At 35.4% G+C, this 25313-nt stretch overlaps 1 protein-coding gene across 4 annotated transcripts; it reads left to right on the plus strand.

Annotated features, from left to right (window-relative positions):
* The first annotated feature begins 3215 nt into the window (after positions 1-3215).
* LOC120087767 (zinc finger CCCH domain-containing protein 13) lies at positions 3216-22866 on the plus strand. 4 transcript variants are annotated; one of them, XM_039044658.1, is made up of 13 exons: positions 3216-3349; positions 3483-3610; positions 3729-5192; positions 9579-9586; positions 11315-11490; positions 14542-14602; positions 14688-14786; positions 18667-18761; positions 19407-19520; positions 20059-20126; positions 20782-20892; positions 21730-21961; positions 22554-22866. In XM_039044658.1, the coding sequence occupies exons 3-13, from the start codon at positions 3841-3843 to the stop codon at positions 22662-22664; spliced, it is 2427 nt and encodes an 808-aa protein (XP_038900586.1). In that variant the 5' UTR covers positions 3216-3349; positions 3483-3610; positions 3729-3840; the 3' UTR covers positions 22665-22866. The 4 variants fall into 4 exon arrangements, with proteins under 4 accessions (XP_038900586.1, XP_038900587.1, XP_038900584.1 ...); XM_039044659.1 differs by having other exon boundaries at positions 3732-5192; XM_039044656.1 differs by having other exon boundaries at positions 3319-3610.
* Positions 22867-25313: the final 2447 nt, after the last annotated feature.

Consider the following 25313-nt stretch of genomic DNA (forward strand, 5'->3'; position numbering starts at 1 on the left):
GTTGTAAAAGGCATTCTTCACATCAAACTAGTAAAGGGGTCAATCTTTATTAACTGCAACTGAAAGCAAAATCCGTACTATATTCAGCTTTGCTACTGGTGAAAAAGTCTCGAAATAATCAATCCCGAAGGTTTAAGTAAAACCCCTGGCAACCAATCTGGCATTATATCTATCAACTGTTCCATTGGGTCTATACTTTACTATGAACACCCATTTACATCTGACTGCTTTGTGACCATTTGGAAGAGTAACTTGGTCCCACGTATGATTTTTCTCGAGAGCCCCCATTCTTCCATGACTGTGGCTTTCCATTCAGGAATTTCTAATGTTGTGTGTATACTGTTTGATATCACCACTATGTCTAGGTTTGTAGTGAGAGCCTTGAACCAGGTGACTGGTCGCTATAGAACAAGTAACTCCGCAGTGGATATTTTGTACATGATTTGGTACCTTTAGGGCAATCGGAAGGTCAAGTGATGCATACTGGGGTATGTCCTAGTTTATTATATATTGTACATGTTTTATTGTATTTTACATTAGTCTCCCAAGTCATTAGGACAAGTGGGAGATTGTTGGGATTAGTGTCCTAATTCTCCCGAAGTCTCGTTGTTTGTAAAGATACACATTGTTTGATGAATAAAATAATTGTTATTTCATCCTGGCATTTACTCACATCCAATAAACAAAGCGTCTTGGTTATCTTATGTGAACTTAAGCATGTATATGTGATGTACAAGTGGATCATGCCTTAAGTGATAACCTAAATAGGTCTGTAGTATAAGGATTAAGGTGGGAGGATACCTGATCCTGGTGACACTATGAATACAACCCACTTTGTAGAGGTTTGCAAGTGTTGTAAACTACTGCAGATGGTAGATCCTGGGCATTCATGTGGAGACGTGCGAGTGGGGGGGTCCTATACAAAGAGTTTGTATAAGACCTGGATCATGAGATGACTAGACTCTGTATATAACGCCGTTGGTACTAGAGACTTACATCTCACCTAAATGATCATAGGTGACACGACCTCAATCTTGAGTGTTTTGGGAACTCCTGCCTTTAAGGATGGTCCTTTGATTAGTATGGGTGAGAGTGACCATATTGCCAACTTAACATGCATACCTTTTTGGGGACTTGTCTGATTTGGGAGCTGGAAACTCAATCCACAAGATGGAATTCACTCATTTACCGAAGTAGGGATAAGTAGAAAGATTTCTCCCTTAAGAGCTGATTCCGGGGCTTGAACATAGTGGCCACATCTTCTCTTTGGAAGAGAGGATTCAGTCTTAGTAGGACTATGATTTATGTTCATTAAAGAGATCAGTGGTACTTAAGGAATTAGATGTAACTACAGGGGCATAATGATTATTGGCTCAGCTGTACTTACGAGCAATCTGTGAAGAGTTGTCGCACTATTGATTGGTTAAGATAGACACATAATATATCTGTGGTAAAGAGAGTTCAGCTGTCGATTTTTAGTGGAGTGTCTGGCAGTTAACGGATGGTGGATCTCGTGACTAAAGAGTTTAGTCAGTTATTCACGTACTGTTGAAGCTTCGAGCTACAAGTCCATAAGGTCCCCTTGGTAGCTCAATGGATTCAGTTCAGGATTAATTCTTGGTGTTGATTTGAAATGTTCAAATTGACAAGAGGAAATTTGATTATATATGATATAATCGGTATGATGTATGAGATACATCTAGTGGAGGATTAATGTAAATGAGATTTACATTAAGTGCCATGGAAAAGAAAAAGTACTATGGTTTATATATTTCATGAGATGAAATATTAAAACTACAGGTTATAAATATAGTATGATAAGTTGATTATCATTTATATTTATAATAATATTAATTATTGGATAATTAAATCATTTTCTCTAATAACCAATTAAGTGGGAGGTTATTGGTGGCTCATGGTAACCGTGAGATAAAAGGAAAATTGTTTTTCCTAATTTTAGTAAGTTTTTGTCAAAAATTGTTTGGGAGATTTTTCTCAATCGAAATCTCACGGAACAGAAGTTGTCAAGTAAATATGATTTACTAAACGATAGCTTGAGCAAGCTAGACGATCATATAGTGTTTTGTAAGTGACAGACACAGAACTAAGCGATGAGCTAAACGAACGCTTAGCTTCTGCTAGACGATCGCTTAGTTTTTGCTAAACTACTGGGCATCGACCTATACGATAGGTTCAATCATCTCCACTTGCCCAATAGTGTATACAATTGTTGTTTCCTCATTCTTTTGCCTCAAACCAAGTCCACACAGAGCCCACCATCTAGATTCTCACACCGAGAATACCAAGGTAGCCTTCTTGGTGGTGTCATACTCACGACACCATCGAGGTTATGTGGAGGTCGTTCGTGCTGTTGGGGTGTTCGTGACCGTGGCGATTGTTGAGGACGAGTGCGTGGTGTTCGTGCTGTGTAGTGGTCGTGTTGTTCGAACGATCGAGGTTGTTGTGTTCGAGCGTTCGTGATCAAAGAGCGTGGATACGAGTCTACAAATGTTCGTAGCATTTCTCTTCTTGATCATTTGTAGTTTCATGCTGTAATTTCTGTAATGAATGCATAACCGCTTGTTTCGTTTTACGTCTATAATTTGTAATGTTCATACATGATTGTAATTTGGAATGATCTATTCCATTGCTCATGGAAATCCTTGCGATCGCTTTTCTTCATATATCTGTGCCATTGGTTTGGGATTCTCCTATTGGGTTTTCCTCAGTTATGGCCAGGGTTTCGTCTCCATGCTCTGATACCATGATGAAAAATACAAAATAGAGAAAGAAAATAGCACACACAAGGTTTATGAAGAAAATCCTAATAAGGGAGAAAAAACCACGAGAAGAAGAATTTTTATTATATGACTGATACAAAGAATACACAGTGACTGCCAACTTAAATGGAAAAAACTGAAACCCTAGGATACAAGTAAAAAGACAAAATTGCCCTTAGAGTAAAAAAACCCTAATTCCAACCGTTGCAATATTTACTACTTCCTACTCATCTTCTCTCTCTCTTTTTGTTACCTATTTTCTTTTTAACTAAAATAATCGGTGTCTCAAACATAGATGATTATAACGAGATTAAAATAGTTTATATCCAAAACTAAACTATCATAACGTGGTACCCCAAAACGCCCCCTATAAATCAAACAACCAATGGTTATAATCTATAGTTTTTAATTTTTATCGATGCAGAAAGCATATAAATTACATTTTTCCTCACAAAGGAAAAAAAAAAAAATATAACTAGTACGAGGGACCCACCAGTGAGTCACATAGTTACTCACTCGGTAATTGGAATTTGGAAGGCATCGACGTTCCACATCTTCAGCCGCAGCGGGTGAGTGTCGCCGTTTCTCTTTCAACTGTTGGATCATCTTCTCTATCCTTTCTCTTTCTCTTCATTCCCTGTTTTTTTCCCACTGATACTGAATTCTTTTCTTCTCAACTCAACCATTTTTCTGCATACAAAGCCCACAAACGCACCTGCCATGATGCATAGCTTAATGGCTTCACTTGTAACCCAACCCAAATCTTCGTTAGGGATTTAATTTTCCCTCTTTCGTCCCACTCGGAGTTTCTGCATCAATTGGAGTCCCAGGTGAACATCTTTTCATTCCTTTCCCTAATCTATTTCTGCTTGTTCTTTGCCTGCACTTTGTTTGCGATGATGGAATTTGTTTTGGGTTTTGAAAAGCTTTGATCTTTATTCTTTCCAGCAGGTTTATTTGGACCACTGGGTTGAATTTTAGAAACTTTGTTGTTGATTTGCTGCTGCTGCTGCTCGTGGGTTTAAATCGGCTGACCCGCATTACTCACTGACTCTTCGATATGAGTGGTGCCCCGAAGAGGCCCCATGATGATGGGGGTCACTCTTCATCTTCCAAATATCCCCACGATGATTCGAGTCCCTATCGCAAGCTTTCTTCCTCACTTCCAATGCAGTATCGTCCCTCTTTTGAGATGGGTCAGGACACCCCAATGTCGAAGATACCCCGCACCGAATCCCGTGATGGAGATAGAAGATCCCCTCTGCACTCAATGTTTCGAATGCCCTCGTCCTCTAATGATCCTCATGTAGATCATTCTGTTGTTTTGGAAAGCAGGCCGGAGCTGCGGGACTCCAAGGACGGTGGGGACAACAGGTTTGAGAATCGAGATTCAAGAGTGGAGGCTCGTGAGCTGTTTGGTGATGAAAGGAGGGATTCTCAAGCTGTGAAGTTGGAGAAGGAAATGAGATACGAAGGCAGATTGGATGATATTAAGGAAATGAAATATGACAGAGATGGTTATAGCGATTACAAGGGTGAATTGAAGTCAGAAAAAGAGATGTATGGATCAGCAACCAGTCACTTGAACTGGAAGGAATCGAAAGATTACCATAGAGGGAAGAGATATCCTGAGACTTCACTTGGAAGCTTGGAACCCTGGCATGTTTCACGCACCAGTTCACAGAGTGCAACTGAGGCTGTAAAAGATGCCCTAAATACCGACGAGAAAGATTATGTTGAGACAAGGGAGGCTGTTGGAGAGAACAAAATAGATTCAAAAGGTGAGGATAAATTTAAAGAGAAGGACAGGAAAAGGAAAGATACTAAGCAGCGGGATTGGGGAGATAAAGATAAGGAAAGAAATGATCATAGGAGCAGTACTCAAGTAACAAACATTAATGTTGAGCCCAAAGACTTGTCAAAGGATGAGAGAGATGCGGAAAGGTGGGAGAGGGACCGGAAAGATACCTCAAAAGACAAGGAAAGGCCTCGCGAGAGGGACAAAGACCATGCTGCGAAGAGAGAATCATGGAATGGGATGGATAAGGAGACTGCACACCTTGAAAAGGAGTCTGGTGAAGCGTCTGCGAGAATGTTAGAGCAAGACAATCCGATTTCAGATCAGAAAAAGCAAAAGGATTTTGATAGCTGGAAAAATGCTGATAGAGAGGGTAGAGACAGGAAGAAAGAGAGGGATGCAGACATTGAGGGAGATCGGCCAGAAAAGCGTAGTAGATGTCATGAAAAAGAGTCAGATGAGGGATGTGCAGATGTTGAAGGGACGTTAGACAGGGAGAGGGAAGTTTATAATTATGGTGTTCAGCATCGAAGAAGAATGCAACGATCAAGGGGAAGCCCTCAAGTAGCAAATAGAGAACCTCGCTTCAGGTCTCGTGCTCAAGATAACGAAGGGTACATCATATGATTTTCTATAATATTCCCTTGCTACCTAAATTATTATTTTCACTAGCATTCATTCTTGGTGATACATCAACCCCCCTCCCCCCAGTACCTTGTGTTTTCTGTGCTTTGCTTTTTCAGAGAGCGAGTTAAATAATTTGATTTAATCCGATCCTTTCATTGAGTATGTATTGCTGGGCCATTCAGTTGTATTTTCTGATTTATGTTCACTTTTTGGACTTGGACTTCACTAGCGTCATTCGAAGAACGAAAAAAAAAAAAAACGGTGACGATTTAGGTAGTCTCGATGGATCCAGATTCAATTATCGGAAGAAGATTGTCATAAGATGCTTCTACGCATCAGACTAACTAGAGTTCATGCTTTCCTGCGTGAGACAAAGGAAGCCAATTTTCTTACTCGCCAGGAAGGTAAATGTTGGACTTTTAATAGGAATATGAATATGACTCTTCCCAACTCAAGTCAAGTGATTCTAGCGTTCACGGCTAGTCTAAAAGAAAGTCAATATACAGACACATTTTCTTTACAACGGAGCATCGAAAGTAGTCAGATACCTAGGATTCTTCCTAGCTTCCGGATAACTTAAGATGTGAAAATCATAGAGCTGGAGTCTTTCTGTCCGCTAGTTAGGAATGGAATCGGACGCTACGAATACGATGAACCAAAAGCGGTTAGCAGTGACCATTGAATAAGTTTCTTCTGGGTTATGTTTTCCACCATAAACTAATCTTCCCTGGTCTAAGGCAACACAACTGGTATCTCTTTGTGAGTATTTCAATGTACTATGCATGATGAGGGATAGTCATTCTTGTTGAACTCACATTTTCTATGCCTCGATGATGGAAAGTTTGAATTGCAACAAAAAAATGACAAGTTTAATTGCTTGCTGAAGCTGATATGTGATTTGGTGAGATAAAAATGTTCATACATCTGATACTTGGTTTGTTTAATAACCAATTGAGCGGAAAATATTCCTATCACAAAAAAAGAAGGAAATCTGGGTCCCAAAAGGTTCTAGGTAGGGAAACCATTGTCTTCTCTTCTCTCTGGCATTATTTCTGATGTGTTGTTATTATTATTATTTTAGCTATAGGCCATGTGGGTCATTTTTTTTTTTTTTTTTAAATTTTTTTTAAGGAAGCAAAGATATTATATAAAAGATGAGCAAAAGAACAACCTATATGTCCGAAGGTTGTGGTAGAGGAAACCCCTTCCCACAAACTACTTGACTAGCACCTTCCGGTTTGATAATCATGAGGATGCAGTAGTTACAAGAGGCTGACCTAGAAGCCATATTTTGTACAAAATTACAAAAAGAGTTCAAATGAAGAGACTTATCTTGAAATAATCTATAATTTCATTGGAGCCGTAAGTGCCTCAAAAGAGTTCTAGACTTCTAGTAGTGCGACTTCCCAAAATCTAGCCCCTGTGAAGATTGGAATAAGATTATCCATATTCTCATATATGTTTAAGGTCCCCATGGGGATAAATCTTCCATTGCTGTCATCTAACTTCGATATTATAATCATTTTTTAAAATAAGAAACTGTGCTTTCATTGAGAAATATGAATAATGTACAAGGGCATACTAACAAGTCTACCAAAAGGACCTGGAGAGAGCATGAAACATCTCGTTGATTAGAAAAGAGTCTATCAGTTGGAGACAAAGGGCACACTAACAAATCTACCAGCCTTGGGGTTTGAGAACACGTGGTTAGGTAATCCTTCTTTTGAGGCCAATATTTCTTCGTGGTGAAATACTGAGGTCTTAGGAATTTGGGAAGGTTATCACTTTATGGGTAAGTTGAGATGGCTAAAAGGAACCTAAAATATTGGAATAAAGAGGTCTTTGGAGACACTAAGGTTAAGAAACAAAAGATCTTAAAGAAGATTAATGAGATTGACTTAAAGGAGTTGGAGGGCCCTTTGGAGGTTGGTGTGAAAGAAAGAGGAGAAAGACTTGCTCAAGGGGGAGTTTGCAGAGTTGATTAGAAAAGAGTCTATCAATTGGAGACAAAAGGCTTAAGTGAAGGGGCAAAGGAAGGGGATTGTAATACTGCTTTTTTCCATAGGGTGGCTAGTGGCAGAAGGAATAAGAATAGCATTGGTCCCTTAATTTGGAATAATGGGGAGCTTAGTCGAAAAAGGAAAGAGGTGGAGGAGGAGGTTCTTTGTTCAGGGCATTGATTGAAGCCCCATCTCTAAGAGGGAAGGGAGGGAGCTGGTGGCCCCACTTTTGCTTGAGGAAATTAAAGGAGCTGTTTTCGGGAGTGATAAGAGTAAGTCTTCAGGTACGGACGACTTCTTTGTGGCTTTTTTCCAAGACAATTGGGATCTTGTGAAGAATGCGTTGGAAGGAGTGTTTGAAGAGTTCTTCGCAGGGGGCATTTTAAATAAGTCTATCTTTGAGTTCATTTGCCTTGTTCTGAAGAAGGAGAATGGCAGTAGGATCAAGGAGTTCAGACCTGTTAGTCTCATTACTAGCGTCTACGAGATCCTGGCTAAGGTTTTGGCTAACCATCTTAGGAGAATGCTCCCTTCAACAACTTTCGAGTCCCAAGGTGTGTTTATAGTGGGGAGACAAATTCTTGATCAGGCTCTTGTAGCCAACGAGGTCATTAAGGATTATAAAGCCTCCGAGAAGGAAGTAGTGATCTTTAAAATTGACTTCGAAAACGCTTAAGATCAGCACTGGACCATCCTTTGACCATATAAATCTGGAGGTATGTTAAAATAATAGAAAAAGAGCTCCAGAGTGGGGAGACAAATTCTTGATCAGGCTCTTGTAGCCAACAAGGTCATTAAGGACTATAAAGCCTCCAAGAAGGTAGTAGTGATCTTTAAAATTGACTTCGAAAACGCTTAAGATCAGCACTGGACCATCCTTTGACCATATAAATCTGGAGGTAGGTTAATTTTGTGGGTTGAAAGTATGGTTGAAGTTCTAGATTTTCTAAGAGGTGGCCTCTTCCTTTCTATAAAATTCTCTCCATTTAAAGTTTACTTGTTGGATTTCAAATGTCTATGGCCTAAATGACTATAAATGAAGGAAGTCTATGGAATTCGTGCGGTGTTTGGTTATTGTGTGGGTTCTTTGTGTGCTGTTTTCTTGTCCTTACTGTGATGGTCCTTGTTTATTCAGCATATCTTCTTCCCCTAATGGTTCGGCATCCATTTTTTTGGGACACCATCTGTTTGGCTCAGTATACTGTCTTTCATAAACTTTTAGAAGATGAAGAACTTGCTGATTTTTAATCGGTTATTGGAAATGTTATCTAATACAAAGGTTGATTGTTCCGAGCCTTCTGGTGCTTTTTCTGTCTAATCCCTTTCTAATCGGTTGGCGGTTCCATTCCTCCTCGTATGTTTTTACTGTCTATCATAGTAAATGAATAATTACATACTTGCATATTTCACGATAAAGCAATTTTGTCAGAATTGTGGTTAGGAAGAAATTAGAGAATATTCCACGATAAATCTCTTCCTTGGATTGATTGCTTTGAATTAGCTCCCATGTGAAAGCTTCATTTTGTGCTTTGAATTAGCTCGCATGTGAAAGCTTCATTTTGGAGGTCACTTGTGATGCCTTTTGCGGGGTTCTTATTGCAAGATATTTGTTTGAATTGGAATGCTTTCATATATCCTTCCTAGTTTTATTTTGATCAATTATTATTGTTTTGCCATTACAATGGTCCGAATTTTCGATATTTTGATGGCTTATTCATTGCTTCTTTAAAGGTATTGTAATTAAAGTGTGGGGTGAGAGAATTGAACTTCTGACTTCGAAGTTGATAATACAAGCACTATGCCAATTGAGCTACAGTCATGTTGGCGGCTTATTTATTGCTTCTTTTACTTTTATTTTTCTCCCTCTCACGTGGAGTTTCTATTTTTGGAGAATTAGCCTCTCTTCATTAATTCAATGAAAAACTTTGTTTCTTGTATAGATAAAAAACATACATACTTATGTATGTACATACCGATACAGCATAAATAAAAAACTAAATTAAATATTAATTTGGTAATTTGAATCTATGTTCTCCATGGTAATGCTATATTGCTCAGAAAAATACTTTGAGATTTTTTTGCCATCTTTGGAGAATTAGCCTCTTTTTCTTAATTCAATGAAAAGCTTTGTTTCTGGTATAGATAAAAAAACGTACATACTTGTGTATGTACATACTGTTACACAGCATAAATAAAAAACTAAATTAAATATTAACCTGGTAACTAGAATCTATGTTCTCCATGGTAATGCTATATTGCTCAAAAAAATACTTTGATATTTTTTTGCTATCTATAACTTCATTCATAATAGTATTTCTTTCATAATTGAAGAATGGTTGAGTCACGTAATGATCCTCCTTCTATATCTTGCAGATTACAAGGTATGCTGTCTTATTACTCTGTTCTTTCTTGGTGTAACATTCTTCTCAACTGTGACTGCTGCGATCATGCTACCTTTTGCTGAGATAGCCTGCGAGATATATTATTCTAGTTTGCACTCTCTCCATGGGCTACTTGTTTGTCATATTCTTTATCATCAGTTTGACACAGAAGTATCTTTTTAACATGGACTTACTGCTCTTGCATTTTCAGTTTAGGGAAGTTCTTAACAGCTCTTTAGGGAGCAATAAGACACGGAAGAAAAATTTGAGAATTAAGGTTTTTTTCTTTTCTTTCTTTCCTTTTTTTTTTTTTTTTAAAAAAAAAAAATTAGAAACACATTTCTTTGATGTCTAATATTTGTACAAGGGAGAGAATTTAGAGTTAATGCTAGAAGGGAGAGTGGTTACAGAAATGTTCATTAAATAGCTCTGTTGTATTGAGCTATAATAACTCCAGCCTCCAGGTTTCATTTTAAAGATAGATCCCCAAAGTCAACTAATCACTCTCATCGGCCTGGCTTTTATTTATTTATTTACGTATTTTTTGCTCTGGTCTATTCCTTCATGTTTTTTCATTTAAAAATATTGTTTCATGCTTTATAATATTATTTTTGTAAATACAATTATGCTCCCTTTTAGTCTATAATTATTTTTAAAATACTATTTCATGCTTCATAATATTATTTTTTAATCAAATTAATGTATTAGTTCTTTGTGAAGTTTTTAAGTTTGTCATTTCTTATGATTTATGGTATCTTTAATTCTCTTTAGGGAACAATAAGACACAGAAGAGAAGTTTGAGAATGAGGGTTTTTTCTTTTTCAAAAAAAAAAAAAAAAAATTAGAAACGCATTTCTTTGATGTCTAATATTTGTACAAGGGAGAGAATTTAGAGTTAATGCTCGAAGGGAGAGTTGTTACAGAAAAGTTCATTAAATATCTCTGTTGTATTAAGCTATAATAACTCCAGCCTCCAGGTTTCATTTTAAAGATAGATCCACAAAGTCAACTAATCACTCTCATTAGCCTGGCTTTTATTTATTTATTTACGTATTTTTTGCTCTGGTCTATTCCTTCATGTTTTTTCATAAGTTTCTTTTTTCATTTGAAAAATATTGTTTCATGCTTTATAATATTATTTTTGTAAATACAATTATGCTCCCTTCTAGTCTACAATTATTTTTAAAATACTATTTCATACTTCATAATATTATTTTTTAATCAAATCAATATATTAGTTCTTGGTGAAGTATTTAAGTTTGTCATTTCTTATGATTTATGGTATCTTTAATGATCTTTACCCTTTTCTTCCTCTTTTTCAAGAAGGAAAAAAAAGTTGATACAATTGTTTTCTACGAATGTTTCTTTTCATTACTTTAATTAACATTTTCTTCTTAAAATTCTTTTCCCCTTTTTATCTTCTTTTTTCCTCTCGTTTATTTATTTTTTTACTGCATGTGCTTCAACTTTAAAGAACAGTTGCACCTCAGTGCATATACCTGTTATAAAAAAAACAGATTCATGGCTTTGTTTCCAAAGAGAGAAACGGGATTCATGGCCTTAATTGTCCTTTTAAGGTGGGGAAAAAGCTTCATGAAACCCATCTTGTCTTGATAATGCTATTTGTATGTATTGCTGATACTTGATCCTGAGAAGTATAACTTTGAGATAAGCATGTTTTATCTACTAAATTTTATTGTCGGTATAAAATGCAAAATATTCTTTCAGGGAAACCTGAAGTCTCATCTGTGGTTTATAAAGTTGGTGAGTGCATGCAAGAACTAATAAAGTTGTGGAAGGAACATGAATCGTCACAGATGGATAAAAATGGTGAAAGCTCACAGAATATCCCCACTCTAGAAATTCGAATACCCGCTGAACATGTTATTGCTACAAATAGGCAGGTAAAATGCTTATTTCTTCATCATTCTTTCGTTAAAGCAGTTAAAAGCATTACTACCTACATTGGTTTAAGCTATCTATGGTGACAGTATAGTGCACTGGAATGGTGACAGTTGAGGCAGGTACATTTGCCTCAACTGGAATAGTTATATCTTCTTTGTAACTATTAACAGTCTCTGTTTTTGTTTGATAATTTCATCTTGTAAATGGATATGATGAGGGTGCTATGGGGGTATCAACCTAGTTGAGATGCCCTGGTGCACCTACTGATCCATTGAGCTCCGAATTATTATTATTTTGAGCTTTATACTTTGAGCAATAGTCTCTTTTCATTATACCAACGAAAAATTTGTTTCCATTTGGAGAAAAAAAAAACTACAACATTGTTGAAAAAATGAAGGTTGGGGAATTCTTTCTCCATCCGCCTTTCTGTGAGGACCATTTTTTGCGGCTTGCTAGGATGTGCGCTATCGTGTAGAATCTTTGGGGTAAAAGAAATAAAAGAAATAATAGAGTGTTTAGAGGGTTGGATAATGATCTAGTGATGTTTAGTCCCTTATTTGGTTTCATGTTTCTCTTTGGGTTTCGATTTCAAAGTACTTTTGTAACTAGACCTATTTTCAAATGTGGTCTTGGTCTACAAAGCTTGACGGGCTAACACCACCTTTCTGGATCACTTGAAAGGCCCTTGGAGAGCTATTCTTTTACATCTTGATCTCATTAAGGGTCAGGTCAACATTAAGGTGGGAAATGGTGCTGCTAACCCATCTTTTCGGAACGATAGATGGTTGAATGATGAGACTTTGGGTGCACAGTTCCCCAGATCTTCTCTCTATTCCTTAAAAAAATTCCTCCATATCTCTTAAAAAAAATTCCTCCATCCGTGACACTATTTATGACTGTGGGGGGCTGAATCTGATTTTGAGGAGAATTATCATTGATGAGGAAACGGATGAATGGCAAAACATCTTGATCTTGTTGAATACTGTCTAGTTAACGCACTCAGCATCATTATATCAATGAAAAGTTTTGTTTTCTTACAAATAAAAGCTCATTCTTTTTTGTATAATAGCAATTGTTGGGAAAGTTAGCACCTAGGATTGCATTCAACGACTTTCTACCTTTGTGTTGCATCTACAATGATGTGTCCTTTGCAAACATCATGTAAAGCCAAGGTTCTTGATCAATAAACGATACACATAATGCAATTTCTACTAATGATATCTGTTTCAATTGAGGGGCATTCTTGCAAGGGATAAAGGCTTTCCCCCTGTCTCTTATACACATCTAGATGTGTATAAGAGACAGCCCCACCCCCCACCACAAGGATCATCTTTCTGTTGTTTCATTACAGTGTATCATTTATTGATTTTGTTTTTTTTTTTTCCCGAGTATACTCTCTGTAAACTTCATCTTGTATTCTTTTTTTGTTTTTCTATCTACGGAAAGTTCCAAAACAATGTCAAAGATGTAAAGGCCCTTTCTAAAATGGTTTGGCCTCGTGGTAAATAAAAAGGTTTGGATTTGGTAAAGGGCCGAGAGGGTAGGCTCAATCCATGGTGGTCACCTACCTAGGATTCAATATCCTATGAGTTTCTGTGTTGTAGTCAGGCGGGTTGTCCCTATGAAACAAAACAACATCAAAGATGTAAAGGCCGATGCAACCCATAGCAAGAAATCAGCAAAACCAGATACTTTAGAAAAACAAAAGATTTAAGATTGGAAATGGGAGATTAATATTTTTGGGAGGACTGGTGCATCAATTCCAGTCCCCTGAGCACCATTTTCCCCTCCCTCCATACAGTAGCAAACTCCAGATTTTCAATCTGTAAGGACTGCTGGTCTGAATCTAACAAAGCCTGGAATTTACATTTTAGAAAGGGTCTTTCAGATAGAATTGGATGAATGATTAACTTTGGTGTGTATTATTTATCATCAGCAGTTGTGTTTGTCTCTTGTATTTGTCTTCTAATTGGTGGTCTTTTATTTTGGAGCATTAGTTTCTTTTCATTATATCAATGATATTTTTTAAGGAATTTTTTGTTTTCTTAAAGAAGGAAAAAAAAACATTCCATGGAATCTATTGCTTGAAATTTAGACTCCTCTGAAGCCTTTTTGGCAAAATCAGCCACTAAGGCCCTCCATCCAGGGCCGTCTTTTCTGGACACTTTAACTAGCTTAACTGATTTTGATTTGGCAAAGCAACATCCCTAAGAAAGTAAAATTTTCTGTGGTCCACGACCCATGCCAGCCTTAATAACCATGGACAGATTGCAAAGGAGAAATCCTAACTTGATTTCATCCTCGAATATTTAAGTGGAGGAGTGCAGAATCTAATAGCCATCTTCCCATTCGCTTATAAAGGCTTGAATTTTATTGTCAATCGTTATGATATCGTGTGGTGTCTTCCAAAGAATATAGAAGATTGCCTTATTGAATTACTCTACGGCTGGTGGTTAAAAGGAAGATTCAAAGTGATTTGGTCTAATGCAGTCACTCTTTGGTATATTTGGAAAGAACGAAATTCTAGACCCTTCTCAAATAAGCGTGATTCTTTTATCAATTTTTGAGACTGCTTACAGTATACGGCATCAAAATGGAATGGAGTGCCTTTACAATTCATTTCTAATTCACCTATTTTGTTGATCAACTTAGATAGAAGGCCTTTTGTTTAATTCCTCCTTTTATCCTCAGGGGCTCATCCTTTTTGTTGAAAATATATTTCTTTCATCATTTTTCTCTTCTTCTTCTTCGTCCTCTCTCTCTCTCTCTCTCCCTCCCTCCCCTCCCTTTAAAATAAAGTAGCAGGAGAAAAGGCATCCTTTTTCTTTTTGCTTATAGTTATTTATCTAAACTTGAAACTCAAATTTTGTTTCTTCTTCGCCGGTGTTTCTTGAGATGGTGCACAATGTGATTCTGCATTGTAACACTAGGTGTATTTTCTTCTTGTTTCTTCTTCGCTAGTGTTTTAAATACCATTGGAGGCCGCTTCTATTTCCAAAAAGCAAAGAGAAAAAAGTAAACTTGTTAAGGTCTTTAAGTAATGTGTGCAGGTCAGGGGTGGACAGCTGTGGGGAACAGATGTGTACACATATGATTCAGATCTAGTTGCTGGTATGTAATGTCCGACTGTTTTCTAGTTCATTGAATTGATGTGGATCTATGAGAGATAATGCAGATTGTTCTATTTGTTTTCTAGTTCTCATGCATACAGGCTACTGTCGACTAACAGCTTCTCCACCTCCACCTGCAATCCAGGAGTTGCGTGCAACCATCAGAGTATTACCCCCGCAAGATTGTAAGCCTGTTTATCTTTGTCTTGTTCAGTAGTGGCCAAGTTTGTTTGTTTGTTCTTTTTTCTTTCTTTCTTTGTTTTTTTTTTTCTTTAAGGAAACATACTTTTCATTGATGGAATGAAAATAGGCTAATGACAAAATACAACAACACAAATAAATAATAATACAAACTTAACTTAGCAAAACCTAAGACCTATTCAGGAAAAATAAATGTGTTCCGATCGTGAATAGAAAAGCTTGTAAATAACTTGAACATTGAACACCAGGAGGAAGCTTTAATCCAAGCTAATTCAAAACACCCAGTCCACGAAGAAGGCTCATCTTGAAAGACCCGTTGGCTATGTTCAAAGTAGTCAGTGTATCCCACGGAAATTGGGAAGCATCGGGAAGGAGTGGCCAATGTTCATGGTATCTTGAAAAAATGCATTAGAATTTGGAAAATTTTTCAAGATGATGACAACAATTTGTAAAGGCTAGAATCGCAAATGTTGAGAGTAACACATGACATTCTGGAACCCAGCTGAAGCTGTGAAATCGTGCAAGCATTGGATGAAACAGAATCTAGAAGATTCAGGACTTGAGTGTGAAGGAGCGATAAGGAAACATGTGAGATCCAGGACTTGAGCGTGGAGGATGTTGTGGGCGGCAAAGAAGAAAAATCAATTGAAAAATATAACCCAAACTCAGTTGCATAACCCTATGTACTGAAGAAATCGTGAGCATGAGATGGTGAGATCTAAAACCCTATTTGCAGTCCTTGGCGAAGTGGAAGAAGAAGTTGCGATTCAAGGTTGTTGTGTTGTTGCTTGGGAAGAAGAAGACAACAAGAAGGAAGAATATGTGACCATTTTGACCTAATACCCATCCAACTCGACTGACTTGTTTTGGTATTTTTTGACTTGCAATCTACACATTTCAACCCAACTTCCTTCATTTTGGCCCTATTACCCGTTCAATTCGACCCAACTTTGGCTCTTTTCATTTTTTCCCCTTAATCCAACTGCCCAATTATATACCAACCAAGTCCATTCTTTTTACACAATTAACTAAACCCAATTTCAACTTGGACAAATGAGAGCTTCTTTTGTTTTGTTGTTTTGTTTTGTGTTTTGTTTTGTGTTTTGTTTTGTTTTTTGTTTTTTTTTTCCTTCTTCTTTTTGAAACAAAAACAAGACTTTTCGTTGAAATAGTGAATGAGTCTAATGCTCAAAATACATGAGAGAAAACATAAATAAAATGTTTCAAGCTTGCTAATACACGACTAGAACCAAATTGCAACCAAGAGACTAAAGCTCTGAAGAAAAAATTAAAACATTCCAATTGAACAAATATCTCAAGATGAATAATTAGAATAGAGCTTAGAAATAGAACAACACGATAAGACTTTATCTCGAGCAAACCCAAAACGATTAGAAAGGAAACTTACACCGCAACAAACCACAAAGATTGTTCAAGTCAACAATTTTCTCCTCAAGGCACACTATTATTTGCGTTCAGTTGGCTTGGAAGATGAATTTCCTTTACGTTTTACAAATATGCAAGGATGTTTATTTATTTATTTTTTAATAATATTAATTTTCTTGTTAAAACTCGAGGATGAGTATTTTTTGGGAGGGATAGAATGATTAGTAGAATTCAAGTAAATTAGGGTATCTTGGTCTGATCCTTGGTTAATTAGGATTAGGATTAGTTTGCTTGGTTAATTAGGATTACAGTTAGTTTCCTTAATTAATTAGGATAATTTGTTTGTTTTTAGAGAATTGTCTTCCTTTATTGATACCTTTTGATTCGTAATAAACATTTGATTTTATTCTTGGAAAATTCTCTCCTTTTATCTTATAGACTACATCACCCCCGCATTAAGATCTTAGGGGGACACCGCGATGATTAGTTAATTATTAGGAAAAACCTAATTTATTAATTGATTTGTTCATTAGTCTTAAATTGATCATGCAAGCTATACATCTCAGGAAAAGCCATGATGAACACACACGATACAATTCTTGCTATTTGGGCAAATGAAAGCATGAGGGTTACAGATCATACATCATTTAATAGCGTTTGGGCATATTTTCATAATTAGGGCTGTGCTCTCTATGCTAGGCTGTTAGACACACACACACACATAAAACAACATCTCTTTGATACCAAGATGCAAATGGATGAAGGTAAATTTAATATCATATCATCTAACGCAGACCCAACAGATCCCAAACGCTCTCAAGTGACAACTCCAAAGGTGGCAAGCAAACTTACAATCCCAAAACATGCAGGTCTCGAAGAAGAGAAAGAAGGGCTATCCAATGCCTCTTTATGAGTCTTCGGATGTTGGAAACCTAAGGAAATTGAAGAAGGGTCCCGAGGAAAGTAATGCCAAGGTCATAGAGTGCAACCTTGTTCGAAAGGCATTACAGCCCTAGAAACAAATACAAAGAGGCTCATCCCCTACCCAATGACCCTCTCAAAAATAACTTTGAGCCTTCTCCAACACAACTAGTGATAAACTGAAAGAACAAAGGGAAGACAGAGGAGATAGCTTTCTAGGAGTTTTTGAAGGCCTCTCAAACCACCGTTTGCATCCCACTAAAAAATATATATTAGTTTTTTTTTTCCCCCTTCTTAATGAACTTTATTATTTTTTTTTAAATTTACAAATAACCTCCAACCATTATTTATCTTCTTTATGTATTTTTTTTTTAATATATAGTGCGTCTGAAAAGACTGCTCCTTTCTTTGCCCTTTGTGCTTAAGGCCTAGAAGGCTATTGCACTTTATTGCAGCTTGCGTTTTAAAAAACAGTCGAAAAGAATATTTACAAATTATTACCAATCCGAGCATGACTGAATTGGTTTAGGCATATATCTTGAGTCTTGACCACCTCCTGATCCTAAGTTTCTAAGTCTCTAGGTTTAATTAGTTTGTCTCTTTGTAATTTGAGCTTTTGCTCTCTTCATTACATCAATGAAAAATTTTGTTTCCATTTAAAGAAAAGAGTCTTGATCACGTTAGAGGTTTGAATTTCACTCCTATATGTTGGCACTCAAAAAAAAAAAAAAAAATTGTGAATTATTTGTAATGATATTGATAGGATGGGGAAAATTCCAAAGATGAATAGAATTTCACTCTTTAGATAATCGCCAATAGTTTCTCTTTCAAAATTCAAAATATTAATATAACTTGATTTTAAACAATTTCTGAACTTTTTATAATTTTTTTATCAAGAGAAAACTTTTCATTGATGAAGTGACAATAAACTAATGCCTCAATAGATACAAACTCCACTAGGGAGGGAAATAAGAAAGCCAGAAGCAGTAATGAAAGAACAATACCCAAATAGAGCATGATCATGATAAAATATGACCCTATTAGGCAAGAAAAATAAAAACAGGATAGTAATGAAATAACAACAGTAAACTTTTTAACTTTAATGGTTTTGGATTACTCATTCCTTGTTTATGTTATTGAAAACATTCATGTGGTTTGTCAGGATGTGTGTTTTGTTGTGGGATCTTTTGTGGAAATGAACAACCGAGTATTTAGAGATGTGGAGATGGGCCTTAGTGATGTTTGATCTTTGATGAGATTTCATGTTTTTTTCTTTGGGCTTCGACTTTTTGTAATTTCTTTTTAGGTAACATTTTATTTAGTTGGAACCTTTTCTTCAGTGACATTTTATGGGCTTAATGTTTTTGTATGCCTTTGTATTCTTTCATTTTTTTTCTAATGAAAACAGTTGTTTCTAACAAAAAAAGTGTTGTTGAAAAACCCCAGTTGCTCTCTTTTTATCCATTTAAATGCATGGTTTTTTTTTGTTTTTTTCCCATCCATTTCTATTGTTGTAATTATCTTTATTAGTTGATATTACTTCTAATTTTGTGTTAGGTTACATTTCTACTCTTCGAAATAACGTTCGATCTCGAGCTTGGGGAGCTGCTATTGGTTGTAGCTATTGCGTTGAGAGATGCTGCATTGTGAAGGTAATGAAGCTCTTAAATTTTAGTTAACAGGTTCTAAAACTTGAATTTTTGGATTTAATGTAATAGATAAAAAACAGTAGATGTGCATGTGGGTGGGTGGGTGGGTGTGGGTGCGTGCATGTTGCTTGTACAAAACCATTATCAGAGGCTCGGTTGAATTACGATTGAACTTTCATGTGGTTCAGTAAATGGCTGCTATCTTTCTTTAGAGACAAAATGGAAAATAATTTTATCAAGGAAATTTATAAGTTGTAATCTTGATATGAGTGGATTGCATTGGGTTGTCTTTGCTTATTAGCAGCTTTTTGGCTCCTTCTGTTGATAGTACCACCGGTATTTTTGACTTGATAACAATTTGATCTTATTCATTTGTTTGGTTCTTGTTAACTAAAAATTAGAACAGAACGAGATGTTTATTTTGGAGGTGGTCGTGTGAAAATATTATAATTCAAAGACACTTGTTCCAGGCCACCCTTCTCTGTGTCTTCTTTTTTTCTTCCCCTATTCCAAGGCCACTTTAGTCTCTGTGATATATATAAATATTGATTCTTTTTATTTGATTTTAGAGCCAATCGCAACATATTGGTCCTTGTATTATGAAGGTTTCTTTCAACTTTTTTTTTCTCTTTTTTTCCCTCTCTTCAGAAAGGAGGTGGAGCCATTGACCTGGAGCCGTGTCTTACACATACATCTGCAGTTGAGCCCACCCTTGCTCCTTTGGCTGTTGAGCGGACCATGACTACAAGGGCTGCAGCCTCTGTAATAACTCGACACAATATTTAACCCCTTTTCTTTTCCTTGTTAACTTCTAAGGTTCTAGAAGTTCATCATTTATCTTATGATATTCAAAGTATTTTCCTGATCATACACAGTAACATTACTTCATTTCTGTATGTAGGAAATGAATAAAAGTTTGGCTGTTGACATTTGATTGATTAAAAGGCTCTTAAAAAATAAGAAGATAATGTACCGCTTGATTTTATCTTAGAAACAGACAAAAAAGGCTGCAAGTAAATAATGAAAAAGGATTTTGGCTGTCCTGCTCCTCATCTGTTTTATAACTTGTAATTTTATTTTTACAGTACCCTGCTTACTGTCTATTTCATAGGCTCATAGAATGTACGCACTATTCTCTTGACCCATGTAAAAGTGTTTCAAAATTGAATATATTATTAGGCACTTCAATTGAATGATGTATCTACCATTCGGTATGATTTTTCACATTCATTATTCTTTTTTCATTTTAAATAAAATAATAGTAACTCAGTAATTTACAATGTTATGCTATATTTTTCAGAATGCATTGCGTCAACAGAGGTTTGTAAGAGAAGTTACAATTCAGTACAACCTTTGCAATGAACCATGGTATGCTTCAAATCTTCTCTTTTAATACTGCGTCTGCTGGTTTCTGCCAGAACGTTAACTAACTTACATGTGTGTAATGTGCATTAGTCTCTTTTCATTATTTCAAATGAAAATTTTGTTTTCGTTTTTTAAAAAAATTATTTTGAACTATCATGTTTTGTTTAGTTTCTGTTTACCTTGGCTTTTATGCATGTCTCATTCCATTAAGGTATGTATATTTATTTTTTCTATTGTTATCAGTAGATCTCATCTAACACAATAAATTATATTTTCCATAACTATGAGAGAGAGAGGATACCCATGCCATGTTTATCCAAAAGCAGGAAAGTACAATTCATGAAGCCTTGCTTTTAAGAATTTTTTTGGCTGTTTCTGTCATTGACTTGGCTTATTTCACAATGTTTCTTGTACAATACATAACATTGCCATAATTGAACCTTGCATGGTGTGATATCCTATGTTTCTTGAACATTACATAACACGACGATATTTGAATTTTGCATTGTGTGGTATTTTAGGTTTCATGTACACTACATAACGTAGACAGATTTCACTTTGTTGTGTTAATCGAACCATATATGCATACTGCCCCTGGATTTACCCTATATAGTTGCACAATGTTTGTATTAAATGTTTCATTTACAACAATCTACAGGATTAAATACAGTATAAGTATTGTTGCGGACAAAGGTCTAAAGAAGCCCCTCTACACATCTGCGCGGTTGAAAAAGGGAGAAGTCTTATATCTCGAAACACATTCGTGTAGGTATGTTCTATTTTATTTGTAATGGAAACGAGACTTTTCATTGATAAAATGAAAAGAGACCCTTGCTCAAATTACAATGAAATATAATAATAACCCAAAGAAACTTGAGATCACGAGATGCACTCGAATATCTCAACTAGATTGACACATCCATAGCATCCTCATTATTTCTCCCTATACGAGACAACATAAGTCCCACCCCTGATGTTTTCCTTTCCTCTCATAAACAAACTTCAATTTTAAGCATGTTTCTATTATTGGTTATTCAGTCATAATCTGATATGCGGAAGTTATTCAGTCTTAAGAACTAATGATTAGTGAAATACTTCCTTCCTGAGAAAATAAATGACCTAAAAAGAATTATAACGATGAAGTTTGAATTGCCATTGAACTTACATGTTAGAAGGATAAACATGTACTGTCCGTGCATTCTTTCCTTTTTTTTTCTTGATAAAGTTTGATTTTTCAATAAAAAATGGAATTGATTTATTTGTTGACAGTGTTATATAGCGTACATTTTTGACCCATTGATATTTAAGAATTTCAATGAATTTAATTTTTGAAACAAATGAGGTGGACGTTTTATGAGCCTCATTGTAGTGGCCTCATTCAGAAGAAAAATCTTCCTTCAGAATATTTCACGCATCAAAGAAATTTTTTATGTGGCTGCAAGACTCATCCAATAGGGTTATTCGAGTTAGAGTACTTCCGTTTTTATTTTAATGGTAGTACATTGCATTCTGGGTACATGGAAGAATTGATTTGCTGAATTGCAACATCCGTGAAAATTGAAATCATATACAAGTAATAATTTGTCTAAAAAACTACCGTGTGAAGGTATGAACTCTGCTTTTCCGGAGAGAAGATGGTGAAAACCATTGCATCATCTCAAGGGCATGAAGCTGAAGCCGATAAATCTCAGAATCACTTTGTACACTGCCCAAATGGTGAAAGAACCGATAACGATAATACTTTGATTGATGTGTTTCGGTGGTGTCGCTGTAAGAAGCCACTGCCTCAGAAGGTCATGCGTTCTATTGGGATTCCACTTCCTTCTGAACACGTAGAGGTACTTCTCTCCAGCTTTCTTTCGATCTTTGAAAGTTAAATAATGTGTGTGTGTGTTTTTTTTCTAATCAGAATGCTCTTGCATCTCCAATGATTTTTTTACTTCAAAGATTGCTGTGCAGTGAGCTTTCTGGTGCCTATGCGAATACACTTTTTTGCATATAGTTGCCATGGGTTCACTTTCATGTTTCCAGTTAGCGGCATATCATATCTTCATTAAATCCTAGGACATAATATGGGGTTGCTATGTCCCAGATCATTAACTATTGTCCAATGCCATGTTGTATAGACCCTTGTAGAGTGGGGAGTAGACTTCTCTTTCAGTGATGATCTCATTAATATTATCACGACCAATGTTGGTTACGTATTAAGATCATTTCATAGAAGAGATTGGCAAGATAAATTGGACACCATGGCTTTGCAAATCTCCATCTTTGTTCTAAGCTGATAAGATCGAATTACCAACCTGAGTATAACTTAGCAGCTAAAACATTTACTCCTTCCCTTACGGTGGAACCTTCAAATTCAAATCTCTGCTCGTATATTTGCTGTAAGTCATCCGATCGAATTACTAGGCATTTGTCTTGTTTTAGGTACTCGAGGATAATCTGGACTGGGAAGATGTACAGTGGTCACAGACTGGCGTTTGGATAGCTGGGAAAGAATATCTACTTGCTCGTGTGCATTTTCTATCCATGAATTAGATCCTTTTTTTTTTTTTTTTTTTTTTTTTTTTTTTTTTTTTTTTTTTTTTTTTTTATGTTCATCTTGTAACTTTTAGATGTATGAGAATATGTATTTCATAATCATATTTCAGAGTAAGAAGAGATGCTATTACAATAGAGTGCAAATTTTTATTAGTTGATATTATATTGGATGTGAAAAACTTGGTTCTTTCATCTGTGATCCTGCATCTCATCATGCTATATTCTCGAAATCATACTTATAAAATAAAATTGTGTTTAGTTTAATATAGTCCGACACATCTTTGATAAAGGAAAATATCTGTTTGCCATTCTTGAACGTCCTTTATTTTCAGTAATTGTAGCAAATATCATCCCACGTGACAAAAGATATGAGTATATGAATACTCTACCATACTCTTAATCAATATTAGAAAAATCATTTAGATGATTCATGAGTCTGTTTTGTTATGATTTAAAGCTACAAATGCGAAGAGACTTAATCAAGGAAGAACTCAAATTTGACTTCGTGAACTTTCAATTATTCTATGGCACCTCAAAGATTAGTATCGTATTTTTACCTTATATTTTAAAAGTGTTTACAATTCTAACTCTCAAATAAGCTCTTACTCTAAATGTTGTTTCAAAATTCTCTCTTATGCATTCAGTTTATTAGAACATATATGTACAAATAAGATATTTCTCAAAAGCTTGAGATAACCGAGGACTAGAAGGTAAACCTGAGTTAGTATCACCACTTGTGAATTTCACTATGGAGGATATATAGGTTTAATGAAAATGAATTCATGTTTTATGTAAAAAAAATGTGTTCCAAAAGTTTTTAGAAAAATGACTTAGATTCATCCTTCTGAGCTTCACTATGAAAGATGTTCAAGTTTGATAAAAACTAGAACCATCGTTTCGAGTTTCCCAGAATTTTTTCTTCCTTTTTCCCTCTGGCTACTCTTTTGTCATTTTTGATAGGGGCATCATTGTTCATTTTTTTGGGTATATTGACCATTTTTAACGAGCTCCCTTCTTGCTTTAATTTTTGTATATATTTATTAGAGATTTTTCTAGAGATAAAACTTAGAGATTTTAACCCGTAATCACCAAATGAAAGACTAATAGCACCCAAAAAGAAATAACAAACCCCGTAGCGATTAACAAACATGTGGTTAATAAAAACGAAGTTTATAATCATCATTTGTGAATTTCACTCTTAGGGATGTTTAAATTGGATAAAAATGGACCCATATTTTTCGTTAAAAAAACATTTCAAAAGTTTTTTCTCTAGCCACTCTTTGGTCATTTTTTAAAAGTAGCATAGGTCATTTTCATAGACTTTGAAGAGGTATAATTGGCAAAAATAGCTATTTTTTGGTTTTAGTTTTCGTGCATATTTATCAGCGATTATTAAGGAGATAAAATCCAAAGGATTTAAACTCATAATCGTTTAATGAAAGAATTATAGTTGTTGGGGTTGATGCCCTAAATCTCGTGGGTCCTGTAGTTTGTAATTGTAATATACAAACATTTTATTTATTTAATAAAATATGAGATGTTTTATTTGACATTTAGTAGCGTTAACCCACAAACTAATAAACTAACATCTAAAGTTATCTTTTGTAGCCTAAGCATGTGTGTAGAGACATACAAGTGAATCATGTTTAACTGATAACCTAAATGATTTGTAGTGATAAGGCTGGGTACCTTATCCTGGTGGCACAACAAATACGACCCGTTTTATAGATGTTACAATTGTTGTAGAGTGCTACAAATGATTTGATCATGATCATTCACGTGGAGACATGTGAGTGGGGTATTCTATACAAAAAGATTTGTATAAGATTGAACCACGAAATGACTAGTCTCAATAAGCCTACCATTTTGGGGATTCGTCTGGTTTGGGAGATGGGAACACAATTACACAAGACGAAATCCATTCATTTCCTAACATTTGAGTAAGTAGATAAATTGCTCCTTTAAGGGCTGAGACTTGAACAATGTGGTGCCACACCCTTCTTGGCCCAAGTGGGGTTTGGTCATAGTTGGATTGTGGTTTATTGTTCATTAGAGGGATGAATGATACTTTAGATACAACTATAGGGGCAAAACGGTAATTTTGGCCCAACTGTACTTCCTAGCAATTTGTGAAGGTAATCCTACTGTTGACTGGTTATATCCAATGGACACATAAATATATTTGTAGTGCGAAAAGTGCAGCTGTCAATCTTTAGTGAAGTGACCGACAGTTAGTGGATGTTGAATAATTTAATTAAAGAAGTTTAATTAATTATGTAAGTACAAGGAGCTTCAATCCACAAATCTACAAGGTCTCCTCTGTAGCTCAATAAGGATTATCGAGAATTAAATTTGGATTAATTTGAATTGTTCAAATTCAAATTAATTGAGGGAGTTAATTATAAGTGTTATAATTAATTTAAATTAATTATATATGATATAATTAATATAATGTATTCAATACATTATAATATAAAGTTTATTTAGAGAGGAATTAAATATTTAAATATGATTCAAATACTAATTATATGAATCATTTATATTAAATACTATACATTATTGAGAAAATATAACTATAGGTTATACTGTATTTGAAACAATATAAAAACTATAGGTTATGTGTTATATATAATATAATATATAGTT

Source organism: Benincasa hispida, chromosome 10, assembly GCF_009727055.1.
Source record: "Benincasa hispida cultivar B227 chromosome 10, ASM972705v1, whole genome shotgun sequence".
NCBI classification, from domain to species: domain Eukaryota; kingdom Viridiplantae; phylum Streptophyta; class Magnoliopsida; order Cucurbitales; family Cucurbitaceae; genus Benincasa; species Benincasa hispida.

Excerpts from the sequence above, each read along its gene's own strand:
- LOC120087767 (XM_039044658.1), top strand. The coding sequence starts at position 3,841 with ATGAGTGGTGCCCCGAAGAGGCCCCATGATGATGGGGGTCACTCTTCA. Across the intron at positions 18,762-19,406 it reads AGAGATGCTGCATTGTGAAG|AAAGGAGGTGGAGCCATTGA; the intron begins GTAATGAAGCTC and ends CCCTCTCTTCAG. Across the intron at positions 21,962-22,553 it reads TTCCTTCTGAACACGTAGAG|GTACTCGAGGATAATCTGGA; the intron begins GTACTTCTCTCC and ends GTCTTGTTTTAG.